This window comes from Lissotriton vulgaris, chromosome 2_2 (genome assembly GCF_964263255.1).
Source record: "Lissotriton vulgaris chromosome 2_2, aLisVul1.2, whole genome shotgun sequence".
NCBI lineage: Eukaryota > Metazoa > Chordata > Amphibia > Caudata > Salamandridae > Lissotriton > Lissotriton vulgaris.
In genome coordinates this window covers 325,051,328-325,069,105 of record NC_141688.1, presented here as the reverse complement: position 1 = coordinate 325,069,105, position 17,778 = coordinate 325,051,328, and the positions used below count along the sequence as shown (strand labels likewise).

The 17,778-nt window shown below is 49.3% G+C and overlaps 1 protein-coding gene across 1 annotated transcript in view; it reads right to left on the bottom strand.

The window, feature by feature from the left end:
• The window catches only part of ACP2 (acid phosphatase 2, lysosomal), a 214,533-nt gene that overhangs the window by 104,280 nt on the left and 92,475 nt on the right, over positions 1-17,778 (bottom strand). Inside the window, exons 3-4 of the mRNA XM_086959716.1 lie at positions 15,328-15,414; positions 11,392-11,544 (exon numbers count right to left, since the gene is read on the bottom strand). Coding sequence (XP_086815842.1) covers positions 11,392-11,544; positions 15,328-15,414 — 240 coding nt within the window. The remainder of the gene's footprint in view (positions 1-11,391; positions 11,545-15,327; positions 15,415-17,778) is intronic.

Sequence of the window (17,778 nt, the reverse complement as noted above, 5' to 3'; positions counted from 1 at the left end):
TGGAAGACGGCATATGTGCAGGACTGTATGGATGGATGAGTGTGTATATGTGTGTGTTAGTAAGTGAATGACTGTCTCACTAGTGTCTTTATCAGTAACTACATATGCTTTTATCTAGTATATGTGAGTATTGATGTATATAAGTGAGTATATGTGAGAGTGAGAGATTGAAAGAGTTCTTGTTTAAATAAGTATGTGTTTCTATAAGTGATTGTTTAAGAGAGTAAGTATGTGTAAGTTTCCTTAGAAGTAACGTGGTAGTGTGTGTATAGCTGTATATGCAAATAAATGGATGTTCAATAGTTTATTTGCATGTGTGAGTATGTGTGTGAGCAACTTTTGGAAGACTGTCGGTGTGTTACAGGATGTATAGGTGTATCACTACATATGATGAGTAAGTATATGTATGAGTGACTATATACAACTGTTGGTGAATGAGTGGATGTGTATATAAATGGTGGAATTACTGAATTGGTTGTTGTAACTGGTATGGGTATCTCCACTTTTTTGAAAATGTTAGTTTCTATTTTTGAATATGTGTTTCAAGGGTTACTTTACAGTGAAAGGAGGTCTGTCACTCTGTCACAAGGATGGTGTCATCAGTGATGTCATGAGTGATGTCACTGACCATGTCATGAGTGATGTAATATGTGATGTCATCAGCAGTGCTTTACACGTGCAAGTTATAGTGAGTCCAACTAACTATAACGTGGGAATTTCAATGGTTTTATGTCAGTAAAATTTCCAGCTAACTATAACTGGTGTCAAACCTATGGTTTTTTCATTGAATTTCAATGGTTTTTTAATAGCATTTCTCTATAGGTATAAAAAGTAAAAAAATTTATAACGAATTTTATATTGTATAATTATGCAATATATATATATATTTTTTTTGCCACGGAGCGCTCCCGGGGCGCGTACCGGTGAACGCACTGGTAAGCGCAGTGCTTTGGCGCGCCCCGGGGAGCGTACCGGTGAGCGTCCTGTTAGCGCTATTCTCGCGTACGAAAACAACATTGTGACGTTTCGCATAACCGCGTGATGCATCATATGACACACTACGTAAGCGCACCTGGGAGCACGCGAGCGCATACGATCGCGCAACGTCCTGACGCGCTTACGCTACGCGCCCCCGGGCGCGCTCCGGGGCGCGACTACGGGCGCGCCCCGGGGCGCGTAGCGTAAGCGCGTCGGGTCATGTGACCTGAAAATAAAACTTTTTATTGGTTAATTTCACTTTTGGTTTCCTAATGATGTAAGGCCAGGTCATGTGACCTAAAAATAACACTTTTCATTGGTTCAGAACAGTTTTCTTTTCCAAATGATGAAAGACCCCACCTTTTTTCCTCATTCTACCTTTGTGCTTTGAGAGAGGTAGACCTGCAGTTATTTCACTAGAAAATGGCTACATTAGCTGCAGCTGCTGGATCTTCTGGACCACCACCACCATCACCACAAGGACCACCACAACTTCACAGTGGTGGAGATCAAGAGGAGGATGAGGATGAGGAGGAGAGGAGATTCGTCCAGGAGGACAATATTACCTACAAACCTAAAGAGCACATCATCTGGCAGTTTATTTCAATCCCCAACGACAAAAAAAAAGTAAATGCGCCTAAGGCAACCTGCTTAATATGTCATCAGGAGCTGTCAAGAGGGAATCCCAACAAAAAATACTCCTTTGGTAACCACACCATGATCTGACATATGCTACGGAAGCATCCAAATAACTGTGCTAGGGCAGAGGTCAGGGAACTGGCCAGAAACCCTGTCCAATCTTCTGCCAGCACCTCCCAAACTAATGTTTCCACCCCATCGGGACCGGAAGTTAGGGAGATGTGCTCCACCATACAAACAAAGTTTTCCAATTTTAAAATGGTTTGTATTTTTTGTGCACAAACAATATGATATGGAGAGAAATGCATCACACTTATTAAGCGTGCTTGGGATAACCACAAGTGCCCAAGGAAACATTCATTTTTTCCGCTTTTTTTTTTGCTCCTGTTGAGCCCTTTAGAATTCCCTGTTTTTTGTTTCTCCCCTTAAAAAATACAAAAAAAAAGGTTCAGAAAAGTCAAAAAAAGTAAAAGATGTTCATAAAAACAATAAAAAAAATAAAACAACAAAAAGAATATAAACAGTTCTTTTTAGAACTACCTCTAATGTATAAAAAAAAGCAACTTTTTTGGGAAACTCTGTCATGCTTTTTTCTCCACGGTACGCTCCCCGGTATGTGTACCGGGGCACGTACCGTTTTTTTTTTGTTTTCATCGCCGGGGCCCTTTTGTGTCCCCCACATCAAACCTAGGGGATCAGGGGGGGTCTACCCTGCCCCCTTTTGGTTATTTCCCCCTTTGTTTTTGGCCCCTCTTGTGTCTCTATCCTACCGAGACACAAGATGGCGGCCACTCCGGACTGTTTCCAATGTTTACAGATACCCGAGAGCCAATCAGCTTTCCGTGCGCAGATCACGTGGCGCGCCCGGTGCGCTCACCGGTGCGCTCACCGGAGCGCGGCCATAGATATATATATATTTTTTTAACCTAAATTACTCAAAATTCACTGGAGCACATATCTTGAGACATAGCAAAGGCACATCGGGCTACCAGTCCCTACAATTTTGCCTAGTTTGGTGGAAATCCATTCAGCCATTCGGGCTAAAAGTGAGGTTGACCGCCCTATGCAAATTAACATGGGGAAAACACGTTTTGGGACCCCCTTTTATTTCGGCCCCCGCTTGTGAATCCCCCCCAAACTTTCGGGAAGGACCGGGGCGCCGCGAGGCAAATTTGAGGAAATTTTCAGGCAGATTCCTCAACCGGCGCCAAAGTTATTCACAATAGAATGTTGAGATTTTGCATTGAAAATAATCCTAACTAGAACTACCTACTGGCGACCGCCAGTAGGTAATATATATGTATATATATATATATATATACACACATGTATATATATATATATATATATATAGGTATTATTCCAGAGACTTTCCTTGCAGAAAGAAAAAGGTCCACACAGGTCCACAGGAAAAACTTCATTTATTCACAGCAGCTCAGGATCGGCAGACCGGTTTCGGCTAGTGTGCCTTTTTCAATGCCTTTCTCCCTCGCATTAACCTGCTGTCCACTTTTAAAAGCACAGTGCCCTGCTACGATTGGTGTAGGCACTGTGAAGGTAGGGAAAGTCTCCTGAACTCGGTGCTCCCAGCCTCGGTGCTCCAAGTTCTCTCGCTGCAGGTACATGCACGTAAGTACTGCCCCCAGTGGGTCGTGCCTGCAGCTACACTTTTCCTTCCCCGATGTTTTCGTGTTGAAAATGTTAGCTTTTCTGTGTCCTTCATCCAGCCAACAAGTCCCACAAAGCACCTTGGCGCACTTCCTGACCGTAAGTACTTAGAAGCGCTGTTTGTGAAGTCACTGTTTGACAGCATGCGCCAGTTCATGATATGCTGTCTGCAAGGTTACAGATTCACACAGCTTGTGCCTTGTAGCAAATGGTGGCGGTTCGGCGTTGTTCCCAAGCACATTGAGAGTCATCCACGAAGTTTTGCCACTGAAAACGCCGAACTTACTTCAGGAAGGGGACTTTGCGGTGTGCGTGGCCCGCACCTTTATATTATTCCAGAGACTTTCCTTGCAGAAAGAAACAGGTCCACACAGGTCCACAGGAAAAACTTCATTTATTCACAGCAGCTCAGGATCGGCAGACCGGTTTCGGCTAGTGTGCCTTTTTCAATGCCTTTCTCCCTCGCATTAACCTGCTGTCCACTTTTAAAAGCACAGTGCCCTGCTACGATTGGTGTAGGCACTGTGAAGGTAGGGAAAGTCTCCTGAACTCGGTGCTCCCAGCCTCGGTGCTCCAAGTTCTCTCGCTGCAGGTACATGCACGTAAGTACTGCCCCCAGTGGGTCGTGCCTGCAGCTACACTTTTCCTTCCCCGATGTTTTCGTGTTGAAAATGTTAGCTTTTCTGTGTCCTTCATCCAGCCAACAAGTCCCACAAAGCACCTTGGCGCACTTCCTGACCGTAAGACTTAGAAGCGCTGTTTGTGAAGGTAGGGAAAGTCTCCTGAACTCGGTGCTCCCAGCCTCGGTGCTTCAAGTTCTCTCGCTGCAGGTACATGCACGTAAGTATAGGTATATATATATATGAGTATATATATGTGGGGCACATATAATATAGTGTTTCCGGGGTCCCGCGCATGGGCGGGGTTATTCTAATGCTTATGACTATTGATGAGGATGCCCTGGAAGAGAACAGAGCAGTGATGGGAGAGAAAGGTGCGCCACTGGTGCAGGGGGAAGGAGACACCAAGGATACGAGCAATGGTGGAACGAGGGAGCATACCAGAGCAGTGCTGGGAGAGAAAGATGTGACCACTGGTGCAGGGGGAAAGGAGACGCCAAGGGTACGAGCAATGTTGGAACGAGGGAGCATAACAGAGCAGTGCTGGGAGAGAAAGATGTGTCAACTGGTGCAGGGGGGAAGGAGACACCAAGGGTACGAGCAATGGTGGAACGAGGGAGCATACCAGAGCAGTGCTGGGAGAGAAAGATGTGACCACTGGTGCAGGGGGGAAGGAGACACCAAGGGTACGAGCAATGTTGGAACGAGGGAGCATAACAGAGCAGTGCTGGGAAAGAAAGATGTGACCACTGGTGGAGGGGGGAGGAGACACCAAGGATATGAGCAGTGTTGAAATGAGGGAGCATAACAGAGCAGTGCTGGGAGAGAAAGATGGGACCACTGGTGCAGGGGGAAGGAGACACCAAGGGTACGAGGAATGTTGGAACGAGGAAGCATAACAGAGCAGTTCTGAGGCAAGTTGGAGAAACAGCTGAGAAGAACCGTGCTGCAGGGAGAAAGACTGTTCAGTCGTAGGAGCAGAGAGAGAAACGTGACAGTTCTGTGCCAGCGGCAGAGGTAAATAAGAGACAGGTCTGTGATTGATCCACTAATGGGCATCGGTGTCACATGACAGCCTCTGCAATAATGCACCAGCGGGTTAGTGAATGTCGCTCTGATTCCATCTCTCGTGCACCTGATCCTCAGGAGCCACCGTACAGGGCTGGGAGGTGTGGTGCATCTCTGTGACAATCATACTGACGCTTCTGGGCGTTGGTGCCCCCGCGGGTGGCAGTTTGAGGTAATACCAGGTGTGAGCCTGTGTAAGGCTGCAAGTAGCTCCATCGCTACCCTCAAGTTCACCCGCACCTTGTGCGCGACTGAGCTTCACTTGCGCACCGCCTTGCACTTAGGTTCCTGGGCAACTATGCAGTAAAAGAGTAATCGCTCATGTACAATAAACAAATAAAAAAAACAACAAGGCCTGTCCTCGATGTATTATTTCAGTGTGAAATGGATAGGTTTTGGTTTGGGAGCTCAGTGAGATAAGCTTATTATATTTTCAATGTATCAATATTTTGAAATTTGAAAAGCAAACAACCCAGGTTTAGCAAAACTAAACAGAAGTATCCAAGTGAGGACAGTTTTTTTTTCTTGCATGTGGTCCAAGAGCTGTGGGCAAAGGTGAGGGGAATATGGGTATGAAAGTTGATGGTGCAGAGAAAAATCAATGTACATTTTATAAAGTCAAGACTGTAAAAATGTATGTGTCTCTATTGTAAATCTGATCTCAACTGAGGCGGATGTTTAATGGATGCCATCATGGGACAGGTGTTAGTGTGAGGACCAGGGAATGGGTAAAAACATGAAGGAAGAACATGGTACTCCCAAGAGATAAGAGGATGGTGCAAGTGTCTCCCATCTACGTATTGACACCCTCCTAACTGTTTAGCCAACAATCCATTGAATTATAGGGAAACTTAAGCCCTTAACTGTGAGCAGATCGAACTGCAAGCTCCAGACAAGCAAGGCACGAGCTAACTGCAAGCTCCAGACAAGCAAGGTATGGCTGAAGGGGCCAAGTAGGACACGAGCCAACTGCAAGCTCCAGACAAGCAAGGTATGGCTGAAGGGGCCAAGTAGGACACGAGCCAACTGCAAGCCCCAGACAAGCAAGGCATAGCTGAAGGGATCAACGAGGACAGGAGCCAACTGCATGCTCCGGGCAAGCAAGACATGGATGAAGGGGCCAAGTAGGACACGAGCCAACTGCAAGCTCCAGACAAGCCAGCCATGACTAAAGGGGCCAAGGAGGACACAAGCCAACTGCAAGCTCCAGACAAGTAAGACATGGCTGAAGGGACCAAGTAGGACATGGGCCAACTGCAAGCTCCAGACAAGCAAGGCATGGCTGAAGGGGCCAAGGAGGACACAAGCCAACTGCAAGCTCCAGACAAGTAAGACATGGCTGAAGGGACCAAGTAGGACACAAGCCAACTGCAAGCTCCAGACAAGCAAGGCACGAGCTAACTGCAAGCTCCAGACAAGCAAGGCATGACTGAAGGGACCTAGTAGAACACAAGCCAACTGCAAGCCCCAGACAAGCAAGACATGGCTGAAGGGGTCAACGAAGACAGAAGCCAACTGCAAGCTCCAGACAAGCAAGGCATGGCTGAAGGGACCAAGTAGGACACGGGCCAACTGCAAGCTCCAGACAAGCAAGGCATGGCTGAAGGAACATAGTAGGACATGAGCCAACTGCAAGCTCCGGACAAGCAAGACATGGCTGAAGGGACCTAGTAGAACACAAGCCAACTGCAAGCCCCAGACAAGCAAGACATGGCTGAAGGGGTCAACGAAGACAGGAGCCAACTGCAAGCTCCAGACAAGCAAGGCATGGCTGAAGGGACCTAGTAGGACACGGTCCAACTGCAAGCCCCAGACAAGCAAGACATGGCTGAAGGGGTCAACGAAGACAGGAGCCAACTGCAAGCTCCAGACAAGCAAGGCATGGCTGAAGGGACCAAGTAGGACACGGGCCAACTGCAAGCTCCAGACAAGCAAGGCATAGCTGAAGGGGCCAAGTAGGACACGAGCCAACTGCAAGCCCCAGACAAGCAAGACATGGCTGAAGGGACCAAGTAGGACACGAGCCAACTGCAAGCTCCAGACAAGCAATGCATGGCTGAAGGGGCCAAGTAGGACACGAGCCAACTGCAAGCCCCAGACAAGCAAGACATGGCTGAAGGAACCTAGTAGGACACGGTCCAACTGCAAGCTCCAGACAAGCAAGGCATGGCTGAAGGGACCAAGTAGGACACGGGCCAACTGCAAGCTCCAGACAAGCAAGGCACAGCTGAAGGGGTCAACGAGGACAGGAGCCAACTGCAAGCTCCAGACAAGCAAGGCATGGCTAAAGGGATCAACGAGGACACTAGCGAACTGCAAGCTCCAGGCTAGCAAGGCATGGCTGAAGGGGCCAAGTAGGACACAAGTCAATTGCAAGCTCCAGACAATCAAGGCATGGCTGAAGGGGCCAAGGATGACAGGAGCCAACTGTAAGCTCCAGTCTAGCAAGGCATGACTGAAGGGGTCAAGGAGGACAGGAGCCAACTGCAAGCTTCAGACAAACAAGGAATGGCTGAAGGGGTCAAGTAGGACACAAGTCAATTGCAAGCTCCAGACAATCAAGGCATGGCTGAAGGGGTCAACGAAGACAGGAGCCAACTGCAAGCTCCAGACAAGCAAGACATGGCTGAGTGGGCCAAGTAGGACACGAGCCAACTGCAATCTCCAGACAAGCAAGGCATGGCTGAAGGAACATAGTAGGACATGAGCCAACTGCAAGCTCCGGACAAGCAAGGCATGGCTGAAGGGGTCCAGGAGGACTCTGGCAAACTGCAAGCTGCAGGCTAGCAAAGCATGGCTGAAGAGGTCAAGGAGGAGACGAGCCAACTGCATGCTCCAGGCTAGCACGGCATGGCTGAAGGGGCCAAGGATGACAGGAGCCTACTGTAAGCTCCAGACAAGCAAGGCATGGCTGAAGGGGCCAAGGATGACAGGAGCCAACTGTAAGCTCCAGTCTAGCAAGGCATGACAAAAGGGGTCAAGGAGGACAGGAGCCAACTGCAAGCTTCAGACAAACAAGGAATGGCTGAAGGGGCCAAGTAGGACACAAGTCAATTGCAAGCTCCAGACAATCAAGGCATGGCTGAAGGGGTCAACGAAGACAGGAGCCAACTGCATGCTCCAGGCTAGCACGGCATGGCTGAAGGGGCCAAGGATGACAGGAGCCTACTGTAAGCTCCAGTCTAGCAAGGCATGACTGAAGGGGTCAAGGAGGACACAAGCCAACTGCAAGCTCCAGGCTAGCAAGGCATGGCTGAAGGGACCTAGTAGGACACGAACCAACTGCAAGCTCCAGACAAGCAAGGCATGGCTGAAGGGGTCAAAGAGGACACAAGCCAACTGCAAGCTCCAGGCTAGCAAGGCATGGCTGAAGGGGCCAAGGAGGACACAAGCCAACTGCAAGCTCCAGGCTAGCAAGGCATGACTGAAGGGGTCACGGAGGACAGGAGCCAACTGCAAGCTCCAGACAAGCAAGGCATGGCTGAAGGGGTCAAAGAGGACTCTGGCGAACAGCAAGCTCCAGGACAGCAAGGCATGGCTGAAGAGGTCAAGGAGGACACGAACCAACTGCAAGCTCCAGGCTAGCAAGGCATGGCTGAAGGGGCCAAGGAGGACACAAGCCAACTGCAAGCTCCAGGCTAGCAAGGCATGACTGAAGGGGTCACGGAGGACAGGAGCCAACTGCAAGCTCCAGACAAGCAAGGCATGGCTGAAGGGGTCAAAGAGGACTCTGGCGAACAGCAAGCTCCAGGACAGCAAGGCATGGCTGAAGAGGTCAAGGAGGACACGAACCAACTGCAAGCTCCAGGATAGCAAAGCATGGCTGAAGGGGCCAAGGAGGACACTGGTGAACTGCAAGCTCCAGAATAGCAAGGCATGGCTGAAAGGGTCAAGTAGGACACAAGCCAACTGCAAGCTCCAGACAAGCAAGACACGGCTGAAGGGGCCAAGGAGGACACAAGCCAACTGCAAGCTCCAGACAAGCAAGGCACGACTGAAGGGGCCAAGGAGGACACAAGCCGACTGCAAGCTCCAGACAAGCAAGGCACGGCTGAAGGGGCCAAGTAAGACACAAGCCAACTGCAAGCTCCCGGCTAGCAAGGCATGACTTATTGGGTCAAGGAGGACAGGAGCCAACTGCAAGCTCAAGACAAGCAAGGCATGGCTGAAGGGGTCAACGAGGACTCTGGTGAACTGCAAGCTCCAGGCTAGCAAGGCAAGAAGGCATGGCTGAAGGGGTCAATGAGGACACTGGCGAACTGAAAGCTCCAGAGTAGGAAGGCATGGCTGAAGGGGTCAAGTCGGACACGAGCCAGCTGTAAGCTCCAGAATACGCCCTCTACGTGGGAGCCCCAAACAAGCTCATCAAACGACTGCAACGCATCCAAAACGCCTCTGCACAACTGATCCTCGACGTACCACGCCACAGCCACATCACCCCCCACCTGAGAAACCTGCAATGGCTCCCCGTCAACAAGAGGATATCCTTCAAGCTCCTCATTCACGCACACAAGGTACTCCACAAGATCGGCCCAGCCTACCTCAACAGACGACTTTCCTTCTACATCCCCAACCGCCAGCTCTACTCCATTGACCTCGCACTCGCCACGGTCCCTCCCATCCGGAAAACAAACACCAGCGGGAGATCCTTCTCCCACATCGCCGCCAAGACCTGGAACACCCTCCCACTGAGCCTACGACAGACCCAAGACCTGCTGACCTTCAGGAGGCTACTCAAGACCTGGCTGTTTGACCAGTAGCGCCCACCCCTCCACCCCCTCCTAGCACCTTGAGACCCCTGCGGGTATGTAGTGCGCTGTACAAATGATTGATTGATTAATTGATTGATTGATTGATTGAGCAAGGAATGGCTGAAGGGGCCAAGTAGGACACAAGACAACTGCAAGCTCCAGACAAGCAATGCATGGCTGATGGTGCCAAGAAGGACTAGAGCCAACTGCAAGTTCCAGGCTAGCAAGGCATGGCTGAAGGGGTTAAGGAGGACACTGGTGAACTGCAAGCTCCAGGATAGCACGGCATGGCTGATGGAGCCATGGAGGACACGAGCCAACTGCAAGCTCCAGGCTAGGAAGACATGGCTGAAGGGGCCAAGTAGGACACAAGCCAACTGCAAGATCCAGACAAGCAAGGCATGGCTGAAGGGGTCAACAAGGACTCTGGTGAACTGCAAGCTCCAGGCTGGCAAGGCAAGAAGGCATGGCTGAAGGGGTCAAGGAGGACACTGGCCAACTGAAAGCTCCAGAGTAGCAAGGCATGGCTGAAGGGGTCAAGTCGGACACGAGCCAACTGTAAGCTCCAGAATACACCCTCTACGCGGGAGCCCCAAACAAGCTCATCAAACGACTGCAACGCATCCAAAACGCCTCTGCACAACTGATCCTCGACGTACCACACCACAGCCACATCACCCCCCACCTGAGAAACCTGCAATGGCTCCCCGTCAACAAGAGGATATCCTTCAAGCTCCTCATCCACGCACACAAGGTACTCCACAAGATCGGCCCAGCCTACCTCAACAGACGACTTTCCTTCTACATCCCCAACCGCCAGCTCTACTCCGTTGACCTCGCACTCGCCACGGTCCCTCGCATCCGGAAAACAAACACCAGCGGGAGATCCTTCTCCCACCTCGCCGCCAAGACCTGGAACACCCTCCCACTGAGCCTAGAACAGACCCAAGACCTGCTGACCTTCAGGAGGCTACTCAAGACCTGGCTGTTTGACCAGTAGCGCCCACCCTTCCCCCCCTCCCAGCACCTTGAGACCCCTGCGGGTATGTAGTGCGCTGTACAAATGATTGATTGATTAATTGATTGATTGATTGATTGATTGATTGAGCAAGGAATGGCTGAAGGGGCCAAGTAGGACACGAGCCAACTGCAAGCTCCAGACAAGCAAAGCATGGCTGAAGGGGCCAAGAAGGACTCGAGCCAACTGCAAGTTCCAGGCTAGCAAGGCATGGCTGAAGGGGTTAAGGAGGACACTGGTGAACTGCAAGCTCCAGGATAGCACGGCATGGCTGATGGGGCCATGGAGGACACGAGCCAACTGCAAGCTCCAGGCTAGCAAGGCATGGCTGAATGGGTAAATGACAACACTGGCGTACTTGACAGCAATACAGAGTAACGTGAATGGGATTTGTGCAAGAGCAGGGAATCTAGGGAGGGTGGACAGAGGTGGGCGTGGAGAAGTGACTGTGCACCAAGAAAGAAACAATCATAAGAGAGGAAAGCTACAGGGATAGTAAAGGATGGGGTTACAAATTATATTGGAAAACAATTCAGATTTCTTGGCATTTCGATGTGCCAAAAGGTCAGAGGGAGTCGCAGCAAATGTTATGCCCCTCGCCCCCACTAAAAGCTTATGGCAGCTCTGGTGGACACTATGTCAGGCTCACCCGGTCTTCATCTTCAGGCACTGTGTGAACAGGGATCGGCTGCCACGACATGTTCACGCTGAAGGTCTGGCTCTCTCCTGGTGGGTACAGTCCGGCCAGGTTACACTCAGCACTCATGAGAGTGCGGTCCGAGTCTGTACTCCGCACATGGATCTAATGGAGGATAAAAAGGCAAAAAGTGATTGAGAGAGGTAGAGCAGCAAGGAGAAAGATGGAGTTACTGAAGCAGGAGAGACAGTGGTGAAATAGAGTAGAAGGTAGAAATGGCATTCACTTACAGCTATCAGCAGTGACTTTTACCCCAGTTACCCAAGTAAACGATCAAGAGACTTTTTTTTAATGCAGATATGGCACAGGACGCCCAAGTCACAAATTTGGTAAGTCGCTTTTTTTTCCAGCTCAACTCAATAAAACAAGACACTTGGGGGCAGCAATGAACCACCAGTTGGATGGGGCCCCATATGGCATTGCACCCCACCCACAGCAAAAGATTTGACACCCATTCTTATTCCGTGGAGTTGCTTCCACTGAAGCAAGGAGCCTATTCCAACTGGCATGCATCACTCATAACTACATGAGAGCACCCCGCCGGCTGCCATCAGAAAGCTTACTGCAGAGCTCAAACATATTCGCCTCAAAATCAAAAACACTGACACAATTGTCTTAGAAGCAACCCAAGATTTCGTTTCTCCTTACACCAAGACATCAGAACTATTCCTGCAAGCATCTTTAAACAAGCATTTGCAATGCAATAGGTCTCGCATTTGTGAGAGTTTAAGATATTGGTATTGTAAATGACAGTGCCTTTTATTTATCTGTTTTGATAATTAACACATAAATAAAAGGCATTGTTATTTACAATGCCAATAGCTGCAACTCTTGTGAATAAGAGACCCATTTCATTTCAAAGAAGCAGCCACCATTGTCCGGGCTGCTTGGTAAGTGAAAGGTCACATGGCACGCTGAATGTTGAAGTAGGAGAAACTTGTTAAAGAAAATAGTGCTTACAGACTAAATAACACATACCCTGTAACAATAGAAGGAAAAGGGCCAGTCCTCATAGTAGGTTACAAATAAAGACAAAGTAGTACGAAGGAGGGTCTAACAAGCCTATTAACGAATCACAAGCCAGCATTTACGAAGGACAATGACACAAGCCAATGAAAAATATGGGTGGTGCTTCAAGTCCATACTCAAATACAGCATGTCTCCCTGAGTAACACATCACTGCCTAGGCTCGACCTAAAAAAAACAAATCTTTAGTTAGGGAATTTTCAAAATGCTTGTGAGTTGTAAACCCAGCGCATTGGGAGCGCGCCCTAAAAATGACTGACTCATGATTGTGTCACAGCACTTCTCGCCGGGAAATAAGTCAGTGTCTCCAGCTAGTGCCGCTTCTGCAGAAGTTTATTAAATATTTAGGGATTTTAAAATTGGATCTGAAATATATTTTTAGACATTATGCTAGTGCATCTGTGAGTAGCATTTCGCTCATTTTAAATTTGCAACTACAGTTTAAAGAGCAACAGAATGCTTAGGTCACACCAACCTATAATTGTAGTCACCTGGAGCAAGGTAATTTAGACAAAAATGACAGACACAGTGGACACGCTGCCAGTAATAAAAAGTAGCTATTGTAGGCGCCAAGTGGAAAGATTGTTCAAATGTACGGGGGTGAAATGAGTGAGCCTGGCCGAATGGGTGCCAGAGCTTCTGAAATATACATAGCATGCTTGGCTCATGTATGGGGTAGGAAAACAGCATCACCCTTTGTACTTAGCAGTATATGGACAGACGGGTCCCAAGAGACTGACATTTGCCCAAGATCACACCATTCTTTTCTTTTCATGGGAGAGGCGAACGAAGTAGGGGTCCGTGCTCTTCTGGATGAGCCAAGGTGACATCCGCGTGATCCCGTCGGATCAACTTCCGTTCTCTGTCACTTTCATGAGGTTACTATAGTAACGTTATCCAGCAAAAAGCAGAGTTTTCATTTCATTTTTAGATGCTAGGCTTTGCGTCTGACTCATGTGCCTTGTACTATCCCTCCGCCGCCAGCGGAGATCTACAGAGAAGGTTCTCACTTCGCTTTGTAGACCTTTGAAAACCAAAACCCTACACAAGAGTAACAAGCATTGGCAAGGTCCAGTTCGATTGCCGATGTCCGACATTTGTGTCTGCCAATGTGCAGTATGCCTCAGCTGGCTCCTCCCGACCTGAGCAGGGAGATGGTGGAGGCTTGCTCGGAGAATGGGCGGACCAATGGAGGACTGCTTCTGCTGTGTTTGTGTTCGGAGGGTGGAGGGCGGCGAATAATGGAACGGAAAGCAAGGGACTAAAACAGCGCGTGTGCACTTGAAGTCAAACAGTGCACTTCATAAATATATAAAACAGTATTAGACATGCTGCATTTGGTGGGGGAGGGGCAGAGACAGGCGCCGAAAAGCAATTTAAAGCAAGGCGTCGGGTGAGGGCAGGAAGCTGCCAGATGTGGAAATGCGAGCAGCAAAGAAAACAAGCACACGCAGCCCGTGTGCCTCTTGCAGTGAGGAGGAGGAGGGTTGCTGCCGGGCTCACACAGGCCACAATCTCAGACTCCCCCTGCATTCCAGCAGGCGCGTGTCGCGATCCGGTCCTTTCTGCAATGCTGTCGGCAGAAGCGCACGTGCCCAACGTTACCCTATGGGGAAACGCTGCGCGCGGCCAGGTCTTGTCGAAAGACTGCTTTTTGAGCTGAGACGACAGCTATAGTTCTCGCTTGTGAGAACGCGCTTTCAGCACGTTCGTCGTAGGCGAGACCTAATAAGAGAACAGTCTGAAAAACCTACTATTTAAACACTACTTCAGAATCATTCTACTACCCCAGGCTTCAACTCCTGCAATGTGAGCTCAGCAGAACCCCTAGAATGTGAACCTCCTGTGGAAGCGCAGATACATATTGTCTTCACTATGTATGTTTAGTACTTTTGTGAAGCGAATTCTGATTTCTCTAAATAGTCCCTACCTCCCCGCCCCAAAGCAAGAATGTAAACTATACTTAATCGAACCTCACTTTTGCACAAATGTACAGACAAAGCTTGTGATGGGCAAGACATTGATTACTATAGCATGGGACTGCCAGAGCTAAAAAAGAAGAACGAGAGAAAAACAAATCGTAAAAAGAACAATAGGGGGGGAGAGGGAACGAATGGGGGAGAAAGGGAAGGAGAAGGGAAAGAGAGAGGGGGAAAGAGCAAGAAGGAGAAGGAAAAGAGAGAGGGACAGAGAGCCAGAGGGAGAGAAATGGGGAGATGGGGAGAGAGAGAGAGGGAAGGAGAGGGAAGGAGAAGAAAAGAGAGAGAGGGTAAGAGAGAGAGAGAGGGTAAGAGAGAGAGAGAGATGGGGAAAGAGAGCGAGGGAGAGAGAAAAATCTACTTGTGGTGTTTTTCATCTAGAAGATATGGCTTGTTCGTGAGCTTGTGAAAAACGCCTGGTGACCATCATTATTATAAAATATGGCAAACGCTGGCAAGAGTGCTGATATCATCGTAAGTCGTCTGTAGATAGGGTGATCTGGGTGAACGGTGAGCAGTCTAATGCGAGACGGCAAAGAGGTACAGTCAAAACAGACTTAACAAACTGGAAGCAATAATGGCCAGTATTTGCGAAAGTGCCACCAGGATGGCCCAGAGGTAGAGTCAGGACAGACTTAACAAACTGGAAGCAAAAAAGGACAGTTTTCGCCAGAGTGCCACCAGCATGGCCAGAGGTAGAGTCAGGACAGACGGTCACTGGAAGCAAAAAAGGCCAGTCTTGCCAGAGTGCCATCTGGATAAGCAATAGGAGCAGTTCTTTCTACATTATTCGCACTAAAGCTGTTCTATATAGTTTTAAATCTCTCGATGTCTGGGCAGTTTTCCGACAGAACATTTAGAGCAGGTAAAATGGCAGCCTCACCTCTCTTCTGTCATAGGAATCATTCAGGAATCCACGGTACCGGCTCCGTAGCGCTTGACCCAAATCCCAGTGCTGCTTCATGCCCACCTGTGAACAGTGTGGAACTAGATGAGTGGAAGCTGGAGCAACAACAGCAAACAAAACGAGGGGGGGGGGGGTGAGTACAGGCTGGTCAGGCATAATCAGACCACCACCATGTACCAAATACACAGAGCGAACATGTACAGGCCCTCCCTTCATGCTCCACCAGACCACCAACGTCTACAGGCCTTTCATGCTCTACCAGACCTCCAATGTGTACAGGCCTTTCATGCTCTACCAGAGCTCCAACGTGTACAGGCCTTTCATACTCTACCAGACCACCAACATGTACAGGCCTTTCATGCTCTACCAGAGCTCCAACGTGTACAGACCTTTCATGCTCTACCAGAGCTCCAACGTGTACAAGCCTTCATGCTCTACCAGACCTCCAATGTGTACAGGCCTTTCATGCTCTACCAGAGCTCCAACGTGTACAGACCTTTCATGCTCTACCAGAGCTCCAATGTGTACAGACCTTTCATGCTCTACCAGAGCTCCAAATTGTACAGGCATTTCATGCTCTACCAGAGCTCCAACGTGTACAGGCCTTTCATGTACTACCAGAACTCCAACGTGTACAGGCCTTTCATGCTCTACCAGAGCTCCAACGTGTACAAGCCTTCATGCTCTACCAGACCTCCAATGTGTACAGGCCTTTCATGCTCTACCAGAGCTCCAACGTGTACAGACCTTTCATGCTCTACCAGAGCTCCAATGTGTACAGACCTTTCATGCACTACCAGAGCTCCAAATTGTACAGGCATTTCATGCTCTACCAGAGCTCCAACGTGTACAGGCCTTTCATGTACTACCAGAACTCCAACGTGTACAGGCCTTTCATGCTCTACCAGAGCTCCAACGTGTACAAGCCTACATGCTCTACCAGACCTCCAATGTGTACAGGCCTTTCATGCTCTACCAGAGCCCCAACGTGTACAGGCCTTTCATGCTCTACCAGAGCTCCAACGTGTACAGGCCTTTCATGCTCTACCAGAGCTCCAACGTTTACAGGCCTTTCATGCTCTACCAGAGTTCCAACGTGTACAGACCTTTCATGCTCTACCAGAGCTCCAACGTGTACAAGCCTTCATGCTCTACCAGACCTCCAATGTGTACAGGACTTTCATGCTCTACCAGAGCTCCAACGTGTACAGACCTTTCATGCTCTACCAGAGCTCCAACGTGTACAGACCTTTCATGCTCTACCAGAGCTCCAACGTGTACAACGTGTAAAGGCCTTTCATGCTCTACCAGAGCTCCAACGTGTACAGGCCTTTCATGCTCTACCAGAGCTCCAACGTGTACAGGCCTTTCATGCTCTACCAGAGCTCCAACGTGTACAAGCCTTCATGCTCTACCAGGCCTCCAATGTGTACAGGCCTTTCATGCTCTACCAGAGCTCCAACGTGTACAGACCTTTCATGCTCTACCAGAGCTCCAACGTGTACAGGCCTTTCATGCTCTACCAGAGCTCCAACGTGTACAGGCCTTTCATGCTCTACCAGAGCTCCAACGTTTACAGGCCTTTCATGCTCTACCAGAGCTCCAACGTGTACAGGCCTTTCATGCTCTACCAGACCTCCAACGTGTACAAGCCTTCATGCTCTACCAGACCTCCAACGTGTACAGGCCTTTCATGTTCTACCAGAGCTCCAACGTGTACAGGCCTTTCATGCTCTACCAGAGCTCCAACGTGTACAGGCCTTTCATGCTCTACCAGAGCTCCAACGTGTACAGGCCTTTCATGCTCTACCAGACCTCCAACGTGTACAAGCCTTCATGCTCTACCAGACCTCCAACGTGTACAGGCCTTTCATGCTCTACCAGAGCTCCAACGTGTACAGGCCTTTCATGCTCTACCAGACCTCCAACGTGTCCAAGCCTTCATGCTCTACCAGACCTCCAACGTGTACAGGCCTTTCATGCTCTACCAGAGCTCCAACGTGTACAGGCCTTTCATGCTCTACCAGACCTCCAACGTGTACAAGCCTTCATGCTCTACCAGACCTCCAACGTGTACAGGCCTTTCATGCTCTACCAGAGCTCCAACGTGTACAGGCCTTTCATGCTCTACCAGAGCTCCAACGTATACAGGCCTTTCATGCTCTACCAGAGCTCCAACGTGTACAAGCCTTCATGCTCTACCAGACCTCCAATGTGTACAGGCCTTTCATGCTCTACCAGAGCTCCAACATGTACAGACCTTTCATGTTCTACCAGAGCTCCAACGTGTACAGGCCTTTCATGCTCTACCAGAGCTCCAACGTGTACAGGCCTTTCATGCTCTACCAGACCTTCAATGTGTACAGGCTTTTCATGCTCTACCAGAGCTCCAGCGTGTACAGGCCTTTCGTGCTCTACAAGACCTCC